At 36.8% G+C, this 21,115-nt stretch overlaps 5 protein-coding genes across 8 annotated transcripts; 3 read left to right on the forward strand and 2 right to left on the reverse strand.

Moving 5' to 3' along the window:
- LOC105177312 (UDP-glucose 6-dehydrogenase 1) lies at positions 1,016-3,816 on the reverse strand. Of its 2 annotated transcripts, none has more exons than XM_011100421.2 (2): positions 3,667-3,816; positions 1,016-2,741 (listed from the first exon to the last, which is right to left on the reverse strand). In XM_011100421.2, exon 2 carries the CDS (start codon positions 2,719-2,721, stop codon positions 1,279-1,281), a length of 1,443 nt encoding a protein of 480 aa, XP_011098723.1. In that variant the 5' UTR covers positions 2,722-2,741; positions 3,667-3,816; the 3' UTR covers positions 1,016-1,278. The 2 variants fall into 2 exon arrangements, with proteins under 2 accessions (XP_011098723.1, XP_011098724.1); XM_011100422.2 differs by having other exon boundaries at positions 3,631-3,771.
- On the forward strand, positions 7,061-10,343 carry LOC105177313. Of its 2 annotated transcripts, none has more exons than XM_011100423.2 (8): positions 7,061-8,150; positions 8,257-8,308; positions 8,394-8,483; positions 9,049-9,168; positions 9,507-9,605; positions 9,737-9,796; positions 9,875-9,969; positions 10,077-10,343. In XM_011100423.2, the coding sequence occupies exons 1-8, from the start codon at positions 7,240-7,242 to the stop codon at positions 10,183-10,185; spliced, it is 1,536 nt and encodes a 511-aa protein (XP_011098725.1). In that variant the 5' UTR covers positions 7,061-7,239; the 3' UTR covers positions 10,186-10,343. The 2 variants fall into 2 exon arrangements, with proteins under 2 accessions (XP_011098725.1, XP_011098727.1); XM_011100425.2 differs by having other exon boundaries at positions 8,263-8,308.
- LOC105177314 (40S ribosomal protein S19-1) lies at positions 11,607-13,281 on the reverse strand. Its single transcript, XM_011100426.2, has 4 exons — positions 13,091-13,281; positions 12,412-12,502; positions 12,064-12,247; positions 11,607-11,868 (listed from the first exon to the last, which is right to left on the reverse strand). Exons 1-4 carry the CDS (start codon positions 13,172-13,174, stop codon positions 11,793-11,795), a joined length of 435 nt encoding a protein of 144 aa, XP_011098728.1. The 5' UTR covers positions 13,175-13,281; the 3' UTR covers positions 11,607-11,792.
- Positions 13,604-17,677, forward strand: LOC105177315 (probable mitochondrial-processing peptidase subunit beta, mitochondrial). Its single transcript, XM_011100427.2, has 9 exons — positions 13,604-14,447; positions 14,791-14,955; positions 15,071-15,208; positions 15,315-15,466; positions 15,576-15,684; positions 16,276-16,374; positions 16,579-16,644; positions 16,905-17,012; positions 17,127-17,677. Exons 1-9 carry the CDS (start codon positions 13,791-13,793, stop codon positions 17,211-17,213), a joined length of 1,581 nt encoding a protein of 526 aa, XP_011098729.1. The 5' UTR covers positions 13,604-13,790; the 3' UTR covers positions 17,214-17,677.
- LOC105177316 (4-coumarate--CoA ligase-like 1) lies at positions 18,537-21,022 on the forward strand. 2 transcript variants are annotated; one of them, XM_011100429.2, is made up of 7 exons: positions 18,537-19,006; positions 19,132-19,291; positions 19,500-19,912; positions 19,992-20,190; positions 20,294-20,439; positions 20,538-20,605; positions 20,701-21,022. In XM_011100429.2, exons 1-7 carry the CDS (start codon positions 18,587-18,589, stop codon positions 20,915-20,917), a joined length of 1,623 nt encoding a protein of 540 aa, XP_011098731.1. In that variant the 5' UTR covers positions 18,537-18,586; the 3' UTR covers positions 20,918-21,022. The 2 variants fall into 2 exon arrangements, with proteins under 2 accessions (XP_011098731.1, XP_011098730.1); XM_011100428.2 differs by having other exon boundaries at positions 18,540-19,006; positions 19,491-19,912.

Consider the following 21,115-nt stretch of genomic DNA (forward strand, 5'->3'; position numbering starts at 1 on the left):
AAATATATTTTGTATTTTTAGTTCTATGTAAGGAGAAGGGAGTAGAAGCTAAACATAAGAAGTTGGTGTTTGTGTGGATCAGGTCTAGCTTAATTGGTGAAATTGAGATCTCATAATTTTAAGATCGTGAGTTTGAAACTCATCAATGTATAGGATGTTATTTTACTTTAATTGTAAATTTTATTCTATTTTAATGCATGTTGTTCTACTTTAATAATAAATGTTGATTAGATATTGTTATTTAATATTGATAATTACAATTAGTATTCGATATAGATATTTGATATTTAAAATTATAATCAACTTATTCAAAAAAATAATGTCTCATTGTTTTCACTTAGGAAAGAAAAAAGGTAGTAGGTCTTTCTAGCTTCTTTTGAATTTTTAAGATAAATTACGCTCCATGAGATTAGGTTTAATTATAAAATATTTTATGTTCTTTAAAAATTATAAATATAATATTTCCGGGGATGAAACTTACACAAATGCTTATTGAGGAACATTACACTTGCACCCATAAGGGAGTATACTTATAATTGTGCAAAGAATAAAGGATTCTTGTATAATTAAACTTAATATTGAGGATTTGAAAAATTACAAATACAACATTCTCAGGTGCGAAAACTTATACAAATACCTTTTGAAGAATATTACATGAGCACCGCTCAAGGAGTGTATCAATAATTTTGCAAAGAGTAATGATACTTGTCTGATTAAATCTAACGTATCAAGGAGTATTGATGTAATATATCTTGCATTATTATGAACATTTCTATGGGAGACACCCTCATTTTATATTCTACATCCTTAGTTTTTCCAAGCACTTTTTGTTGTTGTTTATTTTGCACATTTCAACTTTTTCTAAAGTTCAAATCTTTGTTCCCTCACTGGTGAATCCGAAGCAAGTTGAGATTGTTGATGCATTTCGGAGAATACTATGGACTGGGGTGCAGTGCTCTTAAGAAAGTAAACGCATCATGTTATAACGCAGCACAAAAAAGAAAAAAGAGTATCAGGTCCCTGAAGAAGCCATGTAATAATAGACAATAAGTAAAGTCATGAATACAATGTAAAAGCAAACATCCAACTTCTAACATAGCCCGGATAACAATACTCTCAGATCCTCCAACTACAAAAAGGGCATATGAGAAAGATTCAGAATATTATCCCAACCTTTAAATGAAACAAAAAATATATGGTAAAATGAATAAATTCGGTTGCCTGCCTCACGGATACTGTTTAGTACGATCACAAGGCACTTGATCAAGCATGATGCATTTATGCAACAGCAGGCATGTCCTTGAGCCAGGCGTCGAGTGGTTTGCCAATTGAGTAAACAATAAAACCAATTTCCCTGAGCTTATTCGCATCGACAACGTTTCTTCCGTCGAAAATAAAGGCTGGTTTCTGCATGTTGTTATATATCTTCTGGAAATCAAGCTTCCTAAACTCATCCCATTCGGTAAGAATGCAGACAGCATGTGCATCCTTTGTGGCCTCATAGGCGTCCCAAACAGACTGAACCTTCTTTACTGTAGTGGGGCTTGTTGGCTGGAGATGAAGGGGATGGTCCCAATCAAATTTCTTCATTGTAAGATCCCTCTGGATTTGGTCATCTGTGACCTGAGGATCGTAGATGCTCAACTGAGCCTTGTCCCCAAGGAGTCCCTTGCAAACATCGATAGCAGGAGTCTCTCTGGTATCACCGGTATCTTTCTTAAAGGCAAACCCCAGGATGGCAACTTTCTTGTTAGCAACTGTGTTGAACATAGATGAAACAACCCTGTTTACAAAACGGCTCTTCTGATAGTCATTGATCTTAATGACTTGTTTCCAGTACTCTGCAACCTCAGGAAGGCCGTTGCACTCACAGATGTAAACTAAGTTCAGAATATCCTTCTGGAAGCAGGACCCACCAAAACCAACACTGGCATTAAGGAACTTGGGACCAATTCGAGAGTCCTTACCAACAGCATAAGACACCTGAGTGACATCTGCTCCAGTAGCCTCACAGAGAGCAGACATGGCGTTAACCGATGAGATTCTCTGGGCCAAGAATGCGTTAGCAGCAAGCTTTGAGAGCTCTGCAGACCATAAATTAGTGGTAAGGATGCGATCTTCAGGAACCCAATGGGCATAAACAGATTTCAATGCTTGAACTGCCTTAAGGCCTTCTGGGGTTTCCCTGCCTCCAATGAGAACCCTGTCTGGGTTAAAAAGATCACTAATTGCAGTTCCCTCTGCAAGGAATTCCGGGTTAGAGAGAATCTGAAAGTTGATTCCCTTGCTGTTGTGGGTCAAAATTTTTTCAATGGCCTCAGCTGTTTTGACAGGAACTGTAGACTTCTCCACCACAATCTTATCAGATTTTGATACATCAGCAATCATGCGGGCTGCACTCTCCCAATATGTCAAATCTGCAGCTTTGCCAGCTCCAAGTCCCTGAGTCTTGGTCGGAGTATTGACCGAGACGAAGACTATGTCAGCCTCGCAAACATGTTTCTCCACATCTGTGCTGAAGAATAGATTCTTGCCTCGGCACTGCTTCACCACCTCATCAAGCCCTGGCTCATAGATGGGAAGCTGATCACTGTTCCAGGCATTGATACGAGGGGCAGAAATATCAACAACAGCAACTTCAATTTTAGGGCACTTGAGTGCTATCACAGCCATGGTAGGGCCTCCCACATACCCTGCTCCGATACAGCAAATCTTCACCATGTTGCCCTTGTTTCAGTTCCCTGGAAAAATTAGAGGCACACTCTCATGAGATGACAAGCCGCAGCATGAAAGTTAACACAAAGAAATATCTATAATATAGGTGGCCTCTAGGCATCAGAAATAGCAATAAAGATCCATATGGAAGCCTCAGGCAGATGTTACCAGCATTCACATAACATGATATATGATCTTGTCAGATCTTTAAAATAATTCCAAAGTCCAGATCATTTGTCGACATATTATCATTACCGCATAAATGTGACATGATTTCTGTTAAGAAATTCACAGGATGCATTTGATGCCCACAAAACTAAAGGACCTATTCTCTGCTTCCACAAAATTCCATTGAGCCATCAATCAATTAGACCTATACTATTCCAAGCTCCAAAATCAATATGGGCAAATTCACCAGAATTTTGAAGTACTTCAGAATCCAGATCTAATGTGTTTCAATCAGAACAAGAAATAGAAATCACCGGCAGATCGAGAATAATTTGACGATTCAGAACCTTCAGTATTTTACTAATAGCTCCAGTGAAATCATCAGTAATATTGATCAGATCTATCACCATTATACAGCCACTTGCATGCAATGAGCTCTACGTGCCTACTGGAAATTTAAGCTAAATCATAAACCATCACAAAGACAAATCAATTCACAGACCACACCAAGCAACATAGATCTACAAAACTCGCCCAATTCGGAATCAATTAAAAAGCTAAATCACGTAAATCGCCCACATCTCCGTTTCAGATCAGACACAAGCAAACCTGAATTAAATAACAGCACTAAATCCACATTTATTCACGGAAAAATTACATCCGAACAACTTCACACACATATGCATGAAACCGTCCCATGGTAGTGTATTCATATCTTTTCAGAGAACAGGGAAACCTTGTACATACAAAACAATGGAGTTTCAATTGGGACAAATAAGTTACCTCCCGATCACGCGTTTGGTTTCAGAAGAAAACAGAGAAAGAGAGAGAGAGAGAGAGATCTGTGAGTGAAAATGTGTGTGTAAAAGAACGTTACACAAAGCAGAGAAAGCGGGCAGCTCCTTATATAGTCGTTGGGGATCCAAGATCTACACCCGGGCGATTGACTGAAAAGACAATCACACCCTTCCCTCCCCACACGTCGAGCGAGGGACAAATGGAAACCCGAAACAGAGGTTGCGCCAAAAGCTGTGCAATACCGAAATTGTCCTTTACGGTGAAGTGGAGGAGAAGTGGGGTTTTATATTCTACGCGTTTTGACTGGCGGTGCATGCACCACTGTCAAGCACGCTGATACTGTTGGCGGGTTGTACGCGATGCTTCCTGTGTGGTGCGCCAACAAACTCCGTGGAATGGGTCGGCCCGCTGGTTTGAACCGCCCGGGTGTTGGGATGTCATCATTTACCAAACTGTTTATTATTATTTAATTACGAAAGATTAACAATTTTTTGTGGTTAGTAACGTGACAAAATTACGCTTTTTATTGACTTTAAGTCTGTTTTACTTAACCCAATTATTTTTAAACATAATTATTTCATTAAATATTAAATTATTATTAAAATAGACTGTACTCATAATCTTAACAAAATTCAACTTCAGAATCTCGAATCCTCAATCCAATTACTTCAATTTATAATCAATAATTATCAAAAAATATTAGAAGAGTAGGAATTACATGAATAAATAATTAAATATTCTAAAAAATAGAAATAAAAAAGAAACGTAAAAAAGATGCTCTCCTTAATATATAATATAAATTATGCAAATACAATCAATAATAAAACAAAATTTTCTCCCATTTTTTTTTTTCTCAAATGATATGAAGAAAAAAATATATTTTGAATTTGGAAGTTGAAGATAAGTAGTGGAATATTTCAAATTGTTTATGGGAGTGGAATTTTGGGGTGTGGTAGGAGCATAAAGCATCATTCAATTAATTCCCTCATCTGTCAGAAGACATATATTGCTTCAAATCAAGAAATCCCACTCCCACCTCACATTCTTGGTTGGACACATTTGGACCATACAATAGACATACCAAACATTTTTAATATAAATTTATTTTTCATATATACAATAAATTCAATTTAAATATTAAATGACAAAACTTAGAATGTTTATAAAATTAATATTTGCTATAATCACAAATACCTCATTGCTGTCGTAAAATTATAAATAATCCACCGATGCACGTTACATGACGAATAGTTAAGAGAAGTGCTTACTTGAATGTATTATTGCATTAGAATAAAATTTAATCCTGTGTTTATTTTGATTAATACATATGGATTGTATGCATGATGCATGGAGCTGACTTCAAGACTAAGAAGAGTATGGAGGTGATGGTGATGGTGGGGTCTCTTTGAGTGATATTTAAGACATCACTATAAACCCCAAAGTGCTTTATTTGGATTTTGTATTATCAAAATTAAATTCTAGACATTAGTGTGCATTGGTGGATTATTGTGAAATGAGACATTAAACTATTGATGTTTTAGACATATTTAGTTCACAAAATAAATACAAATTATAGGTTAGGTGTTGTGCAATATATAGGATAAAATTCGTTTTAGTTCCTGACATTTGGTTTAATTTTAAATAAATTCCTGTCCTTTCAACTCACTTTAAATTGGTCCATTCGATGAGTGACTTTACTATATCACCCTTACGAAACTCTTCTCGTTTTTTGTTTAACATAAATCATTTGTCGTTCGTTTTTCAAAATTTACAATTTGATCCTTTTTTTAAACTTAAAAAAATATAACCCTTTTAATTGGAATACTTTATCATTGCCCAATTATTTACATAATAAATTAATTAATGATATATTAACATAATTATTGAATTTTTTAAATTAAAAAATATTTGAATAAATGACTTGGAGAAAAAAGTTTAAATAAAAAAATAGAGCAAAAATATTTAAACAAAAAACTTCTAAAATATAACATAAATAAGAAAATAAATATTTCAACTAAAATATTGAAAAATGGGGTATACAAAATCCCTTATTCATTTAGACGTTCTTTTATTTGAAAAATTCAACAAGTTCTGTAAATTCTTACGTTCATACGTTATTAATCACAATATTATATATACTTTCATATAATTGAAGGTTATTATTCTTTTTTTGTCCTATACTTTCATATAATTGAAGGTTATTATTCTTTTTTTGTCTATAATTTTTTTATTTGCCGTTTTTTTTCTAAATTATTTTATTAATTTATAATTTTATTTCTTCTCAACTTCTACCTCTCCTTTTCTTCTCCTACTTTTTTTTCAATAATTTCTCATAAATTTCTTCTACATTTTTTTATTTATCCAGTTAACATATATACTCTTTTAAAAATAATAATTAGTTTTTAAAATTTAAAATTAAGTGTGCACAAACATCTGAATAATTATCTAATAACAAATTCTTACAATTAATATAATATTATTTTCTGCGATAATAATTGCAATAAAAAATAGAAAGTGAAGCTCTAAAATAATTTTTTGTAAAAAAAAAAAGGTTTATAGGGTTAATATGGAAAAATTGTCCGTCGGAAAGGACTAATTTAAAATGAGTTAAAAAGACAGGGACTATTTTAAAGTTGAAATCAAATGTTGGGGAATAAAATGGATTTTACCCCTTATTTTATTGAAATTTTTTTTATAAATTATTATTCATAATTAACTATTTTTAAATAATCAATTGATATCTTGTAAATGTATTTGGTGTGGGCTTCATCTATTTGTGTGTTAAATGACAAAATTATCCTTAAAAAATCCAGAAATGACCTTCCCACACCAAGGATTTGTGTCTTTTTTTGCATAGTTGGATTGAACCACGCCAACTCGATTTCATTATCTTATATTTTGGTAGCATGATGCACCTCCTATTAACAGTATATAATAGTTCGTGTAATTTTGATGTGATTGGTCTAAGTGAGTCTAATTTATAAATATTTGAATTTTGCATATTGATTTATTTTCAAAAATCTTTACTGTCTTAACCTCAAAAAGGTTATGAGTGGAATCTTTTGACTTTGGATATGATTTTAATATTTTTTGAAACAAAACACAGATGAATTTTGTGTTAAGTGAAATAATGTTGATCCAAATTTACTCCCAATCCACATTAAGAGCATAAAATTTTCGGCAAAAAAGAAAAAAAAAAATGATCAATTTTTGTTGTTAGTATTTTCCAATAGAGAGGTTCTTTTTTAAATAAATCTAATATTAGTCCATGATAACGGTAATATAATCAGCGGAAATCCAACGATCCAAAGTCGCACGAATATTCAAACAATGAATCCAACGTTCCTAGGCCCAGCGCAGAAAACTAGCCGTTACAAAGCGAGCGTACAAACCTTAAACTTCTTCCTTTTCCCCAGTTTCCATCTATTATCATGAATGGCTTCATCAATCTCACACTGTAAACCCTAGAAAAATCTCCTTTCGGCAAGGCCAAAATTCTCCTCTTATTTTCTCTTTCTGAGAATCGATTGTCCGATCAATTCTCCGGTGAATATCCCCATGGATTCATGTCCGAAGACTGCTGGAGCAGTTACTCCTTCTAAAGAAAAAACCACCAGATCGAAGGCAAATGAAACCCTACGATACTCCGAGAATGTCAATCCGAATGTGTCAAGTCCTGCATTGAAGTCCTCCAACTCTCCTTTCAGCATCAAGTCCGAGAAGAGCGCCAAAAAATCACTTTACAAAAACCCTAACCCTAACCAAGTGGCTTTGGCCACTCCTTCCCCGAAGAAGAAGATTCGAGAGAGGAAGTTCGTGATTGCGAAGAAGAAACTGCGGAATGAGGAACGGAATTCTTCGGCTCCTGCTGATGTGGTCTGTGAGAAATGCAAGAAGGCGACTGGGAAATCCAAGTGTTTGTGTGTGGCCTATGAGACTCTGCGTGCTTCTCAGGAGGAGTTTTTCAAGAATCGGACTGAAATAGATGATGAGATTTCCGATAAGTTGAAGGAGTTTGATATAGCTGAGAAGGAAGCGGTTAAACCAGAGACTGACAAAGGATTTGATGGGAAAATGGAGGGAAATGATGTCTCATCTAAAACTAATTGGGAAAGTAAGAATGATGGAGATGAGGTTGTGGTGAATGATATGGGAGCGAAGAGGACTAGAAATAGGCTGTTGGAAGAAGCAAGAGAGACTGTGACTCCTGGATCTGGGAGGGTTATGCATTTGGTGAAGGAATTTGAAAAACTTTCAATGCTCAAATTGGGTGATTCTGAGGAAAAGGAGGAGTTGAAGGACGATAAGAATGGCGTGAAATGGGCACTGCCTGGATCGCAGGAACCTCCCAAGTTTTCAGAAACGGGGGCTTCTTCTTCTTCGTTCTGTCCATCAGATTTTTTCCTGACATCAGAGAGCTTAGGCCTTGATTGTCATCGTTCTTATTCATTAGACAGCAGCCAGGGAAGGTTAGTGAGGATAACAGTTAAAATTATTGAATTACAACTTAACCAGATAGTGTGCGTTCGTAACTTCCTTTTTTTTTATTCTCAATTGAACTTTGTGTATTTGAAGCTTCAGCATTTCAATGAGATCTTCCGCCAGCGGTCAAAAAATCAGGCGAAATGTGAGAACTTTTTATGCGTAAATTTCTTAATAATAAAAATTCTTTCCTGTTCTTGATGATCTTATCTATTTTTACACTTGTGCAGAGCACTGAATCATCAAACCGTGCTAGAAGATACTGGAAGAAAAAGCAACTGAAAGTAACATCTCAAAAGCCTTTCACGCTTAGAACAGAGGTTTGTCTTATGAAATCTAATTCATGTTTCTTACTCAATCATGACTTTTAATGGTCCGTAGAGGATAAAGTGGAGATATTTTCTTTGTATGTTTTGGATAAGGTTGATTATCTCCAAGCTGGTTTATATATATAAATGTTGTAGGGTTAAGGTTTTTTTCCTTTCAGTATCTCCAACTTACAGATAGACATGTTTCCGCAATAGAGCTTAATTACACGAGGTAAAAATATAAGCTCCGATTCGGAGTTTATTGAGCAGTGAGTTAGTTGTAGAAGTTAAGGTACAAGATGAGCTTCAGTGTGCCAATACTGATGCAAACCTTTTTGCTCCTTAGTTAACTTACATTCTCCATGTTCAATGACAACTAGTGGCTGATACTGAAGTCTCTTTCTTTTACTTGGAATTGGAGCAAGTGTGATTTGAGATTGCTTGCATGCTGAGTGGACACTTGAATCAGTTAATTACCAATCACTTTATGGACATCAGCTACTTTGCTGGTGGATGACCCTTGGTTTTATCATTCTTGAAATAACACCAAATTTGGCAATTGTGCCCACTTCTTCAGGTAAGAGGAAGGATCAAGGAGGAGGAATTCATGAAGAAATTGCAACAGATGGTTGAGGAAGAGGAGAAGTTGAGGATACCTATAGCTCAAGGTCTTCCTTGGACTACAGATGAACCAGAGGTAACTTGAGGAAAGTTTTTCTGTTTGAATTTATGCTCTCTTTTATATTAGGCTCTTCATGACTTATTTAAAGTAATTCTTTTCTAGTAAAATGTATGAAAAACTTTTGCTGAGTTAATAGTGGGCTTTTCTTGGCAAGTATTCTTATCTCATGCAATTTTTCAGACATCGTGTTAGTTTGTATGGATCTCTTTTACTGAAGGGATAAATTGCTGTTTCTCATGTTAACAGCTGTTGCACACACACAGAAATCATGTTTATATCATTTGAGTTATATCCTGGTTGTATACATATTTTATTCAGTAACAATTTGGTCAATTTGGTTTGTCCTGTCTCAGTGTTTGGTGAAGCCTCCGGTTAAAGAAAGCACAAGGCCTGTTGATCTGGTTTTGCACAGTGATATGAGGGCTGTGGATCGCTCTGAATTTGATCATCAGGTATTCCATCTTGAAGTACCATATAGTGCTCCAATAATGTATGCTTTTATGAGCGCCAGAAAGCTGGTGCTACGGCATGGTTGTTTTTGCTGCAACTGTCAGCTGTTAACATATGCACTGTGTCTGTTAAGGTTGCTGTGAAAATGGACCTTATTGAACAGTACCGGATGGAAAGGGAGAGGCTGCAGAAGGTAAATTACGTTAAAAATCTGAATAAACAGAATGTTATTATTGTCTTAACATCTTCTGAAAAATGTTGGCTTTTGCAGCTGGAAGAGGAAGAAGAAATCAGAAGACTTAGGAAGGAGCTAGTTCCAAAAGCTCAACCCATGCCATATTTCGACAGACCCTTCATTCCCAGAAGGTGAGCAGTCTCATCACTTGCTTATCTTGTTTGATAAACTGAGTTGCAGTACAGATTTAAAGGACAACCACAATGAAATCTTTAATCGTGTCTTTGATTTGTATCAGGTCTACGAAGCACCCAACTATACCAAAAGAACCAAAATTCCATGTACCTCAAAACAAGAAGATCAAGTGTTACTTGTCACTGGACGACTTATACGCGCAACAGCACTGAACACTAAAGGATGGTGGGATTGATATTCCACTGGCATCCTATTTTTCAGAAACAAAATCTTTACTATCTGTATATCTTGCAATAATCTGTGAGAGACTCGCAATTTTGGAATACATAAAATGTGGTCTACTGGCACAATGGCGTGCCTTAAATGAATATCCTCTTTCTTCCATCAGTCTTTTTTACTACTTGGATGCAACTCGATTTCAAGGCAAGAGCAGACCAAAGGAAAATTTGCATTTTGGTTCCATATCTTAGGATCTCTTTTAATTTAGTCTCTTTTCTCGCATTACCTACCATAAGTTGAAATCTTCTCAATTTTAGTTTTCACGTGCATTTTTTGTCCAACAATTAACAAACCACTTAGCAGTCTCACCCACAAATCCGTACATTTTTTATTAATTATTAGATGAAAAATGCACGTAAGGTTTAAAATTGAGAAAATTTTCAATTTATGAAATATATCGTGAGAAATCGTAACAAAAAGCTAAATTAAAAAAAATAATACCTAATATATGGAATCAGAAATAGACCCAGGATACAATTTTCTGTTTGGACCTAAGTTTAGCATTGCTTTAATAATATTTCATTTGATTTTAGTTTCGAAACAATATAGAAATACTAATATAATTGCAACGCAAATTGTGTCAATTTTATGCAAATTTTCCATACTCGATTAAAACGTTCTAAAAATTATATTAATATTAACGGTATGTACATAAATTAAGATTATTTGTTTATTATCCAAAAGTATAATTAATAACACCTTAATTAATGGAATACTAGTTTGAAAACATATAATTTAGACAGTCTTGTGATCATATTTTTAAAACTAATGAATTGTTTAAATTCATTATTGAATTACTAAATTAATTTTCTAAGTACATTTTCAATTTTACATGTTACAAAGAAAACAAAAGGAGAAAAGAGTAAACGTTCAATTAATGATGGACTCACAATTATTCTGTATCTCTAATCTTTTGTCATAAGTATTTGTAGTATTTAATTAACAGAAAGGAATCACAATTATATCCAATCATTTTCCAACAAAAACAAATAAGTTGTTAACTAAAAGAAGTAATTTAATACTTTTCATTAAAAAAATTCTAACTTAAAAGACTCTGCCAAAGGTAAATGCAATTCTACAGATACCCCATTTATCTAATATAACATCTTTTGTATTGTATAGAAGTACATACAAATAATGAAAAACCAATTTTCTAAGTTAAAATCTACTCGCACAAGAGCAATTCACCTCGAACTGTCATAACAGATTAAGTTGCAGATGAAATTTCATTCTTCTATATCTCACTGTGAATAGATATGCAAAGTTAACCCTTTCACCATGGTCCATGGAGACCTCAAAGCAGTTATCTATCCCCAGACAAGTGAACAAGAATAGGCAGAGGCAGAGCAGAGGCTATCATCCATTACTGGTAACTAAATTTATATCAAAATGTAACTCAATAATCCAAAGTACATCTCATTGAAACTTCAATACCCAAAATTAGAAAGAAATAACATGAAACACTTTCAACCAAAAATTGTTCAAAGATTTCTTCTGATAAAGTTCCCGACAAGCTAAAACACAGGTCTAAATAATTAATCTATGGTGCAACGACAACAATTCTTCCAGCAACTTGGTCGAGGTCCCTTTGGCCACTTGATGTGATTCTTCTTCCACTGTAAGACAAGCAGTCATGGCAATTTGTAAGAAAAACAGCAAAAATACAGGTATACGCTTACAAGCAACCCAAATATTCACATGAACATAAGCTTCATTATTGTTCAAAATCTGTTTGTTATAGATTCAACAGGCCTTGTTGACAAGTCAAAATATGCACAAAACCTAATTCAACATAAGTAACTATGACTTACCCCCTTGGCTCCAACTCAATGATGTTCATATTCTGCAATTGCTGAAGAATGTGACGAGCAACAGACCCACTGCTTTTGCCAAAATGGGGTGGACGACTTCCATTCCTCTTGCTTCCACCATAAATCCTCCTGAATGCACCAACACCAAGACCTCCTCTCAAATATATCTTCCTAGCCATGGAAGCTGTAACATCCGAATGCAACTTAGCTTCTAAAATTATGTCATGACATATGACATGCCATTAAGCAGCTTAAATGTAAGCATACACACAAGCTGATCATCCACAAGAACTGCAAAAAAAATACATTAAACAATATACACCAAATTAAAAGGAAGGTGAGGATTACCAGCCCTGATGTAGTACCAGTCAGGGTCATATGGAGCAAGTTCTTTGAGCACACCAGTTTTGACAATGTCAGTCCATTCAGGAAGCTCCATCTAATTTGGACAAAACGAAAGAATATAAATGTGATGCTGAAGGGAAGTAAAAAATATATCTCCCATTTACTATTCAAAGTTCTGGAGTGGATATATGAAATGTTTAAATTAAACATAAACTTAACACATTGGCAGCATGCAATGTACCACCGCAGTGCAAAAATGCCCAAAAATAAGAGAAAGTTACAACAAAAATGCTGGGTCAGTTAAATACAAACCTTTATCATCCAATCAACTAATAATCAAATTAAGAAAATTGCTTTCGCTCTTCCAACCAATAAATAACAACCATAACTTTCTACAAGAAAAACTGATATTCAGCTGTCTTTTTTCCAGAGCTCCATTAAAGTGACTACAATTACCATCCAATATTACTCAATACAGCAACACACAATGTCATAAATCAAACAAACAGACGCACGAATGTGGTAAAAGCAGGCAAACCCAAACATAATCCAACTCCAAAAAAAAAAATCATAACTTTTATTTCCCACAAAAGAAATTTAACAACTCTCTGAAACGTAAACAGAAATACACAAACACAAACTTCCACATGGACCAAAGCACAAATCGGGAAGACAATTTCACCTTGCCAGAGCGCTTGAGGTGAGCGGCGTAGGATTTCACGAACTCGTGAGGAGAGACATCCTTGACAGTTCTCGCGGTCGCCATTGCTGAAGAGATCTCGAATCACGTGCGGGGCAGCTCGCTAGAGCACCTCTCTTGAGAGATGAGGGTTGAGAAAGACGCAGTGGCAGACGCTAGGGTTTTGAGTGTTAGGTTACAGCGACATTATATATATAACTGTCGGGCTGCGCTTGGTGCAGCCCATTTTTGAATTATTGGGCTTTGGCCCCTTTCATTAATATATTGGGCCCGTAGTTCCCAATTGGCCCAATACAGAAAAAAATTAAAAATAAAAAGGAAAGATTATTGAGTCAGTAAAAACAAAACAATAATACTCAGAAATTTGATTTCTGTTATTTGTAGGGAATTAATTTAGAAAGAAAAACATGTAATAATATTAAGATCTATTGACCAAAAAGAAAAGAAAAATAAATAAATAAATATGTTTTTCTTTTTTTAGGGAGAAACAGAAATAGCAGTGGGTCAAGGGGCGAACTGGTAAAACCTGAGACGACGCCGTGTTGATCTCCAGCTTACGAGCTACAATTGTTGGGTGGCCACCTCGTAACTCGCTCATCTTCTTCCCCCCTCTCATCTCATCTCTCCGGCCAAACCCTAGTCTGTCCACATACAGAAATTCCCCGCCTGAACCGCCGCAATCATGACCATCCGCCACCTAATCCACCTCACTCGACGCGCCCGAAAGCCCGTCCACGCCTTCACCTCCCGCCAACCCCTCTCCACTGCCGTCGCCACCGCTCCTGATGCGTCCCTTCCGTCTCCCCCTCCCCCAACCGCCATGATCTACGACAGGTTAGCTGAATCCGTGAAACGGAAGCTGAAAAAACTAGAAGACCCTGACCCTCGGTTTCTCAAGCACAACTCTCCGCATCCAACTGTAGATTCTCACACTGAAATTCTCTCGGCTCCCCTCACCCGAGTCACCACTCTCCCGAATGGGCTCCGTATCGCCACCGAGTCCACTCTTGCATCACAAACGGCAACCGTTGGTGTCTTCATTGATGCTGGATCGAGGTTTGAGAGCGAAGAATCTAACGGCACTGCACATTTTTTGGAACATATGATATTTAAGGGGACGGAGAGAAGGAATGCGAGGGAGTTGGAGGAAGAGATTGAGAACATGGGGGGTCATTTGAATGCGTATACTTCCAGAGAACAGACAACTTATTACGCTAAGGTGATTGATAAGGACGTGCCACGTGCCCTGGATATTTTGTCTGATATTTTACAGAATTCAAGGTTTGATGAGCAGAGGATCATCCGAGAGAGGGATGTTATTCTCCGCGAGATGGAGGAGGTATCAAATCTCATTCTAAACTTTTGTATTGGATGAATTGTTTACTGTATTAGTGGAATTTGCCTCTTTTAACGAGAATTGTTGCTTGATTTCGATTTTTTATGGCATTTTTGGTTTATTGTTGTCTTTATCAGAAAGGTTGTCTGTTTTGGTTAATTCTTTCTTCTGGCAGAAGTAAATGGTAGCTTAAGGCTAATTTTAAATTTTCAGTGGTAGGGGGTGTTTTGTTAGATAACCAAGTATTGTTGCTGCATGATTATTCTTTGTTCACTTCGTTTTATAAATTCTCTTCTAATTTAGAGTTTCCGTGCTCACTGCATTTTATGTTCTCAACTGAGTTCAGGTGGAAGGACAAACAGAAGAAGTTATATTTGATCACTTGCATGCCACTGCTTTCCAGTACACGCCTCTTGGTAGAACAATCCTTGGACCTGCTGAAAATATCAAAGCAATTGGCAGAGAACATCTACAGAAATACATATCAACTCACTACACTGCTCCTAGGATGGTATTTACTTGCTATCCAGGCTTTTCTAGATTAGATTCCATGTACATGTCCTATATGATTTCGTTCTTTGTAGCCCATTTCCTCTTATTTTTTTTCTTTTTGGCTTCTGTTATAGGTAGTTGCTGCCTCTGGTGCTGTTAAACATGACGATATTGTTGAGCAAGTGAAGAAATTATTTACAAACTTGTCAACAAATCCAACAACCACTTCTCAGTTGGTTGCTAAAGAACCTGCAATATTTACAGGATCAGAGGTATGCTTATGCGATTTGATTGTGTTTTGATAACCATGGGTGTAATAATGCTTGAAGGTAAATGTAGGCTGTAACTCGTTTTGATGACTTCTATTGTAAAAAATAGATTAGGATGCTTGATGATGACATTCCACTTGCCCAATTCGCGGTAGCTTTTGAAGGCACCTCCTGGACAGATCCAGATTCAATTGCTTTAATGGTCATGCAATCTATGCTGGGTTCTTGGAATAAAAATGCTGGTGGTGGAAAGCATATGGGGTCTGTATTTGCCACTTTACATCCTGATGATTTATCTGATTTATTGTGTGTGCTTTTGATCTTCACTTACACCCACATGTATTAAATGGGTCTGAAATCTGTAATGCAGTTCTGAGCTTGCGCAGCGAGTTGGCATCAACGAAATAGCAGAGAGCATGATGGCTTTCAATACCAACTACAAAGACACTGGTTTATTCGGTGTTTACGCTGTTGCTAAGGTGATCTCCTCACTTTGGGTTAGAGGGGAATGGAACTTTTTGTTTGAATCAGTATTATAAATAAAGTACGAGGATATATGCGGGACCTTCTCCTCCTCTGAGTCATCACTGGGATTCGGCTTATCACTAGGTTTATATTGTCTGTTGTCTTTCAAGTTCTGGCTTCAGTTATGAGTTAGTAGATCGATGGTGAGAGTTAATAAATTTACAAGCCATCGGCTCTGGAAATACCTGAATATTAATCCTTTTTAGTTCCTGATGTCTTACATGGGGATATAGGCTCACCAACCTTCATACAGGGTGACTGTTATTGAAATTGATGATTTGTTTTCTTTTGCCTTCTAGGATGCTAATAGAGTGTGACTGACAGTATTGGTGCATATTTTGCTGAAAACTTTTATTATAATATGTTTTGTCTGTTTATCTTATAAGTTATCCTGGCTCCCACTTAGTTCTTTGCCTGTACTGCACATACAATTTCTTTTCCCGTTTCTTTGTGTGGGTTGGAGGATGCGCCAGTAACTTTGTAATTACATAGTCATTCTCTACTTAGTGTGCTTCTAATTATTCCATTTCGCACTCCATCTGCAGCCTGATTGCTTGGATGATTTGGCCTATGCAATTATGTATGAAGTAACCAAGCTATGTTATCGAGTATCAGAGGCCGATGTGATTCGTGCTCGTAACCAGGTAGGCTTTTTAAATCTGGTATCAAGTTGATTAACTTTTCTGAGGTTTTGTATTGAGTAATTTCCAATTGGTTTTTCTATGAACATATCTGTAAGTTCTTTGGGTGATCAAATTAGTGGGTGGATTTTAAGAACTTTATATATTTTCTGAATTTATTGTTTATTATTCTTGCGTAACTTAAATCATGTGTGTGATCACTTTCAGTTGAAGTCGTCTTTGCTGCTTCACATTGATGGAACTAGTCCTGTTGCTGAAGATATTGGACGGCAGGTATGGTTTGGTATCTAAGAGTCAATTGTATGTTTTGGATATTTAGGCTTTGAGTCAATGGGTGATGGTGCAGTTTGGAGCTTCATAAATAAAGGCTTGTACCTGTTAATAACATATATTTCTCCTCAGATATGCAAAGATAATTGCTTGATATTTAAGAACAACCCGGAGCTTAGATTCTTTGTCTTAACTGATAAATGAGTTTGGCCATGTTATCTGGTACTTACTTGTTCCTTTTTAATTCATCATCATGGTTGCAGCTGCTTACCTATGGTAGAAGGATCCCTTATGCCGAACTCTTTGCTAGGATAGATTCTGTAGATGCCAGCACTGTCAAGCGCGTGGCAAACCGATTTATATTTGATAGAGTAAGATGGATCACCAGATCTTTTAAGTGCTGCAGTGCCTCAGCAGAGAATAGTGTTTCAAGAATCTGAACTGATTCTCAGGGTCTAAGTTAAACTGTTCTGCTGTCTATGCAGGATGTTGCAATTACTGCAATGGGGCCAATCAAGGGCTTGCCAGACTACAACTGGTTCAGGCGCAGGACCTACTGGCTCCGTTACTAGGTTCCTCTTCACGACCAGTTGGCACTTTTACTTGGTTCTTTTCTCAACATATCAGGTGATTTGATGTTATGGTATGATTCCAGCACCCACACAGCATATTGGGCCGGCTCAATTTATTCTTATTTCACCCATTTGCGTTTTGTTGTTCTTTTGTAACATTTCTGATTAGTGAAAATAATTGAGCTGTAACCAGTGCGTTGTCTGTTATTTCCAAGACCCGGAGTTCAACTTTACTATTTCAAGATGAAGGCATCCAAGGACGGAATAAAAGAGGGACATAACATGTTATTTTTTTCTCATTATCACCCGATTTTTTTGTTGGTTTTGTAATTAATTGCCTTCGATGAAAGAAAAGAAAGCTGTTTGGCTTATGTTGCAGAAAAGATTCACATTCTCACTCAATGAAGAAATGTTCGCCATAGAATCAAGTATACTGAAAGCTTTATGTTTCAAGATTTATAGGATATTAAGTGTGTGCATTTGATTTCACGCTGTAGGTTATGAAAGTTATAAAAGTCAATTACCCTATCATTTTTCTGGTTAAATTCATGCTACATCTGATGTTTGGTGTTACCATCAGGCATCCGATTAGGCCTATTAAATATGTACAATTATCAATAATTATGCATATGGATTAAACGCTAGATATTCAATTCAACACAACGAATAGTTAGATGTTGGTATATGTTCCGTTCCATCACTTTAAAAATAAGTAGCACGTGGCCATTAGTATGCATTCAGTGCACAATGCAATAGTGTAATATAAATTTGACCACTAGAACATAGCTGTTAAGTATTAGTTGTATATTTAACCACTAAACATCACTATTAAGCGTTAGTACATGCAACGTCATAAAAACACCACTATTAAGCAGCAAGTTCTTGCGAGTATTATATGCTTTGTGTTTATACTGATTTCCCATATTTCTTCTTTTAATCGAATTGGACAATTGTCGTCAACGTGAACCTCGCAAACGGTGTGTTTCCACTCCAGTGATGAAGAAACAAATGTACATACCAATGGCTAGCTGCAAGTCGTTTCCGTTCCATAAAGTAGAAATCCAAATTGGATACAACACATGTTCCATACAATCTGATAACTTCTTTTCCCTTTGTCTGGACTCAGAATTCTTATTTTTCTTTTGAAGTTGTAATTCATGCAATCAGTGTCTTCTTCACCTTTATGATTCAACAATTTTTCACCTGTCGAAAGCCCATCAACTCTTTGCCTTAAACTTGTCTTTTACCTAAATTTGTACCAATCTAACTGATGTGCCCCCATGATAAACAACTGATGAAATGACCACAGCTTCATTTCCTATAAATTAAGATGATGAGGTGAATCAATTCTTGCGCCTTAAACACAACCAAACATGGGAACCGACGCTCAAAACTTGAAGCAGGAAGAGATTATTTTCCGCAGTAAATATCCACCAGTTCAGGTTCCTGATGATGTAACGCTGCCGGAATTTGTGCTTTCCAACGTGGAGTTGTATCAGGACAAGGTAGCGTTTGTGGATTCAGTCACCGGAAAAGGGTGTACTTATGGGGAAGTGAGCAGAGATGTGAAGAGATTTTCCAGGGCCTTGAGGTCACTTGGGCTAAGGAAAGGCCGGGTCGTTGTGGTGCTCCTTCCAAATGTGCCTGTTTACGCCACCATTGCCCTTGGAATCATGGCAGCCGGAGGAATTTTCTCTGGTGCAAACCCGAGTGCTCATGCATCAGAAATCAAGAAGCAAGCTGAGGCTGCTGATGCCAAGCTCGTTGTGACTGATGGATCGACCTATCATAAGGTAAAACATTAGTTAACTATATAAGCGAAATGTGCAATTTCAGTTCCTTTCTATGCCAACAGTTTGGTTATTTCTCATCTGAATAATTGTTCTTACATAGTATTGATTTGGTGATTTTCCACCAGGTGAAAGATCTGGGATTGCCAGTTATAATACATGGCGAAGACCGCGTGGAGGGAACTATATACTGGGATGAACTTCTTGAGGCAGCTGACAAGGCCAGCGCTGATACTACTGATGATAAGGTGCAGCAAACTGATATATGCGCACTCCCCTTCTCATCAGGTGATCAAATTTAAACAAAAATATATAGAACATATGCAGTAGCATGAAGACTTATTTATAGGGTAGAGAAAATATACTGTGAATGCTATTAGGGAGTCAAGTTCAATATGTAACATCAAGATATTTAAATTATAGGAATTTGTGATCTTTTACTGTATCAAAGATGGTGTCATATTCGGGTTGTGATACTTTACATCAGGGACGACAGGTCTATCGAAGGGAGTGATGCTTACTCACCGGAACTTGGTGGCTAATCTCTGCTCCAGCCTCTTCAGCGTAGGCCCAGAATTGGTGGGACAAATCACTATACTGGGCTTGATACCGTTTTTCCACATATACGGGCTGACTGGAATCTGCTGTGCCACCATCAGAAACAAGGGGAAAGTGGTGGTGATGCGTCGGTATGAACTCCGGGCATTTCTCAAAGCCCTGATCACTCACCAAGTCACATTTGCACCTATCGTCCCACCCATTGTATTAGGATTGGTCAAGAACCCGATAGTGGATGAATTTGATCTCAGCAAGCTGAGGCTGAGGTCCATCATGACTGCTGCAGCCCCCCTCGCCCCTGAAATTCTTAATGAGTTTGAGAAGAAGTTCCCTGGGGTTGAGGTCCAAGAGGTGATTCACAACGATCTTTCTAAAGTTAGTCCCAGAAATATTTGAAGCTTTTCTCTAATATATATACTCATGCTTCTAGGCGTATGGAATGACTGAGCATAGCTGCATTACCCTGACTCATGGGGATCCAAACAAGGGACATGGGATTGCAAAGAAGAATTCAGTGGGATTTATCCTTCCAAATTTGGAGGTGAAGTTTGTCGATCCTGAGTCGGGTAAATCGCTTCCCAAGAACACTCCAGGAGAAATATGCGTCAGGAGCCAATGTGTGATGAAAGGTGAAGTTGGCCTTGATAACGAAGAATGATGCACATTTTTCTTTTGTTTCTATATTAGTGATGTTCATGTGCACTTTTTGTATATTAATGCAAGAACATTCAGGATACTACAAGAATGAGCATGAGACGACCCTCACCATCGACAAAGATGGGTGGCTTCATACAGGCGACATTGGCTATATCGATGATGATGAAGATGTTTTCATCGTCGATCGAATCAAGGAGTTGATCAAATACAAAGGGTTCCAGGTGCTATTCGCTGTAGCACACTTATATTTGCATTGTATAAATATAAATAATATTGTCCAAAGAACATGACAGGTTGATATTTATAAGTACCGTGACAGGTTGCTCCAGCTGAATTAGAGGCAATCCTTCTAAGTCATCCTTCAGTTGAAGATGCAGCGGTTGTGGGGTAATATCTATATACTTCTTTATATTAACTACTAGGAGTAGGGAATGAGTATATAATGAAGGGATAGTAACTGGAAAGAGGACAACTATTTGCAGGATACCTGACGACGAAGCAGGAGAGATACCAGCCGCATGTGTAGTGATGAACAACAAAGCAAAAGAAAGTGAAGAGGATATGATGGGCTATGTTTCATCTAATGTGGCCAGCTACAAAAGAGTGAGAGTACTGCAATTTGTTGATGCTATCCCAAAATCACCTTCGGGGAAGATTATGAGAAGGCTTATCAAAGAAAACATGGTGAAAACGCTCTAGATCAAATAATGATTTCTCACCTCATGTCCTTGAAATCGAGTGCGTCTCTGATGACAGCTAGACTGTTATGTTGAAGACTTTGAATTATGAACTTACTTTCTAGCAGCAACAAGCCTACTCTTTTCACTGCATCCTGACAGTGGAGGCACACCAGCCAACAAAATAGTAGTAAAACAGATAACATTTAGGATATTCAAT

The sequence above is a fragment of the Sesamum indicum genome, linkage group LG15 (genome assembly GCF_000512975.1).
Source record: "Sesamum indicum cultivar Zhongzhi No. 13 linkage group LG15, S_indicum_v1.0, whole genome shotgun sequence".
Classification (NCBI taxonomy): Eukaryota; Viridiplantae; Streptophyta; class Magnoliopsida; order Lamiales; family Pedaliaceae; genus Sesamum; species Sesamum indicum.

Excerpts from the sequence above, each read along its gene's own strand:
- LOC105177312 (XM_011100421.2), bottom strand. The coding sequence starts at position 2,721 with ATGGTGAAGATTTGCTGTATCGGAGCAGGGTATGTGGGAGGCCCTACC.
- LOC105177313 (XM_011100423.2), top strand. The coding sequence starts at position 7,240 with ATGGATTCATGTCCGAAGACTGCTGGAGCAGTTACTCCTTCTAAAGAA. Across the intron at positions 9,797-9,874 it reads AAAGGGAGAGGCTGCAGAAG|CTGGAAGAGGAAGAAGAAAT; the intron begins GTAAATTACGTT and ends TGGCTTTTGCAG. Across the intron at positions 9,970-10,076 it reads AGACCCTTCATTCCCAGAAG|GTCTACGAAGCACCCAACTA; the intron begins GTGAGCAGTCTC and ends GATTTGTATCAG.
- LOC105177314 (XM_011100426.2), bottom strand. The coding sequence starts at position 13,174 with ATGGCGACCGCGAGAACTGTCAAGGATGTCTCTCCTCACGAGTTCGTG. Across the intron at positions 12,503-13,090 it reads ACCTCAAGCGCTCTGGCAAG|ATGGAGCTTCCTGAATGGAC; the intron begins GTGAAATTGTCT and ends TGTCCAAATTAG. Across the intron at positions 12,248-12,411 it reads CTGGTACTACATCAGGGCTG|CTTCCATGGCTAGGAAGATA; the intron begins GTAATCCTCACC and ends CGGATGTTACAG.
- LOC105177315 (XM_011100427.2), top strand. The coding sequence starts at position 13,791 with ATGACCATCCGCCACCTAATCCACCTCACTCGACGCGCCCGAAAGCCC. Across the intron at positions 16,645-16,904 it reads CTGAAGATATTGGACGGCAG|CTGCTTACCTATGGTAGAAG; the intron begins GTATGGTTTGGT and ends TCATGGTTGCAG. Across the intron at positions 17,013-17,126 it reads ACCGATTTATATTTGATAGA|GATGTTGCAATTACTGCAAT; the intron begins GTAAGATGGATC and ends CTGTCTATGCAG.
- LOC105177316 (XM_011100428.2), top strand. The coding sequence starts at position 18,587 with ATGGGAACCGACGCTCAAAACTTGAAGCAGGAAGAGATTATTTTCCGC. Across the intron at positions 20,191-20,293 it reads GAGCCAATGTGTGATGAAAG|GATACTACAAGAATGAGCAT; the intron begins GTGAAGTTGGCC and ends AAGAACATTCAG. Across the intron at positions 20,606-20,700 it reads GAAGATGCAGCGGTTGTGGG|GATACCTGACGACGAAGCAG; the intron begins GTAATATCTATA and ends AACTATTTGCAG.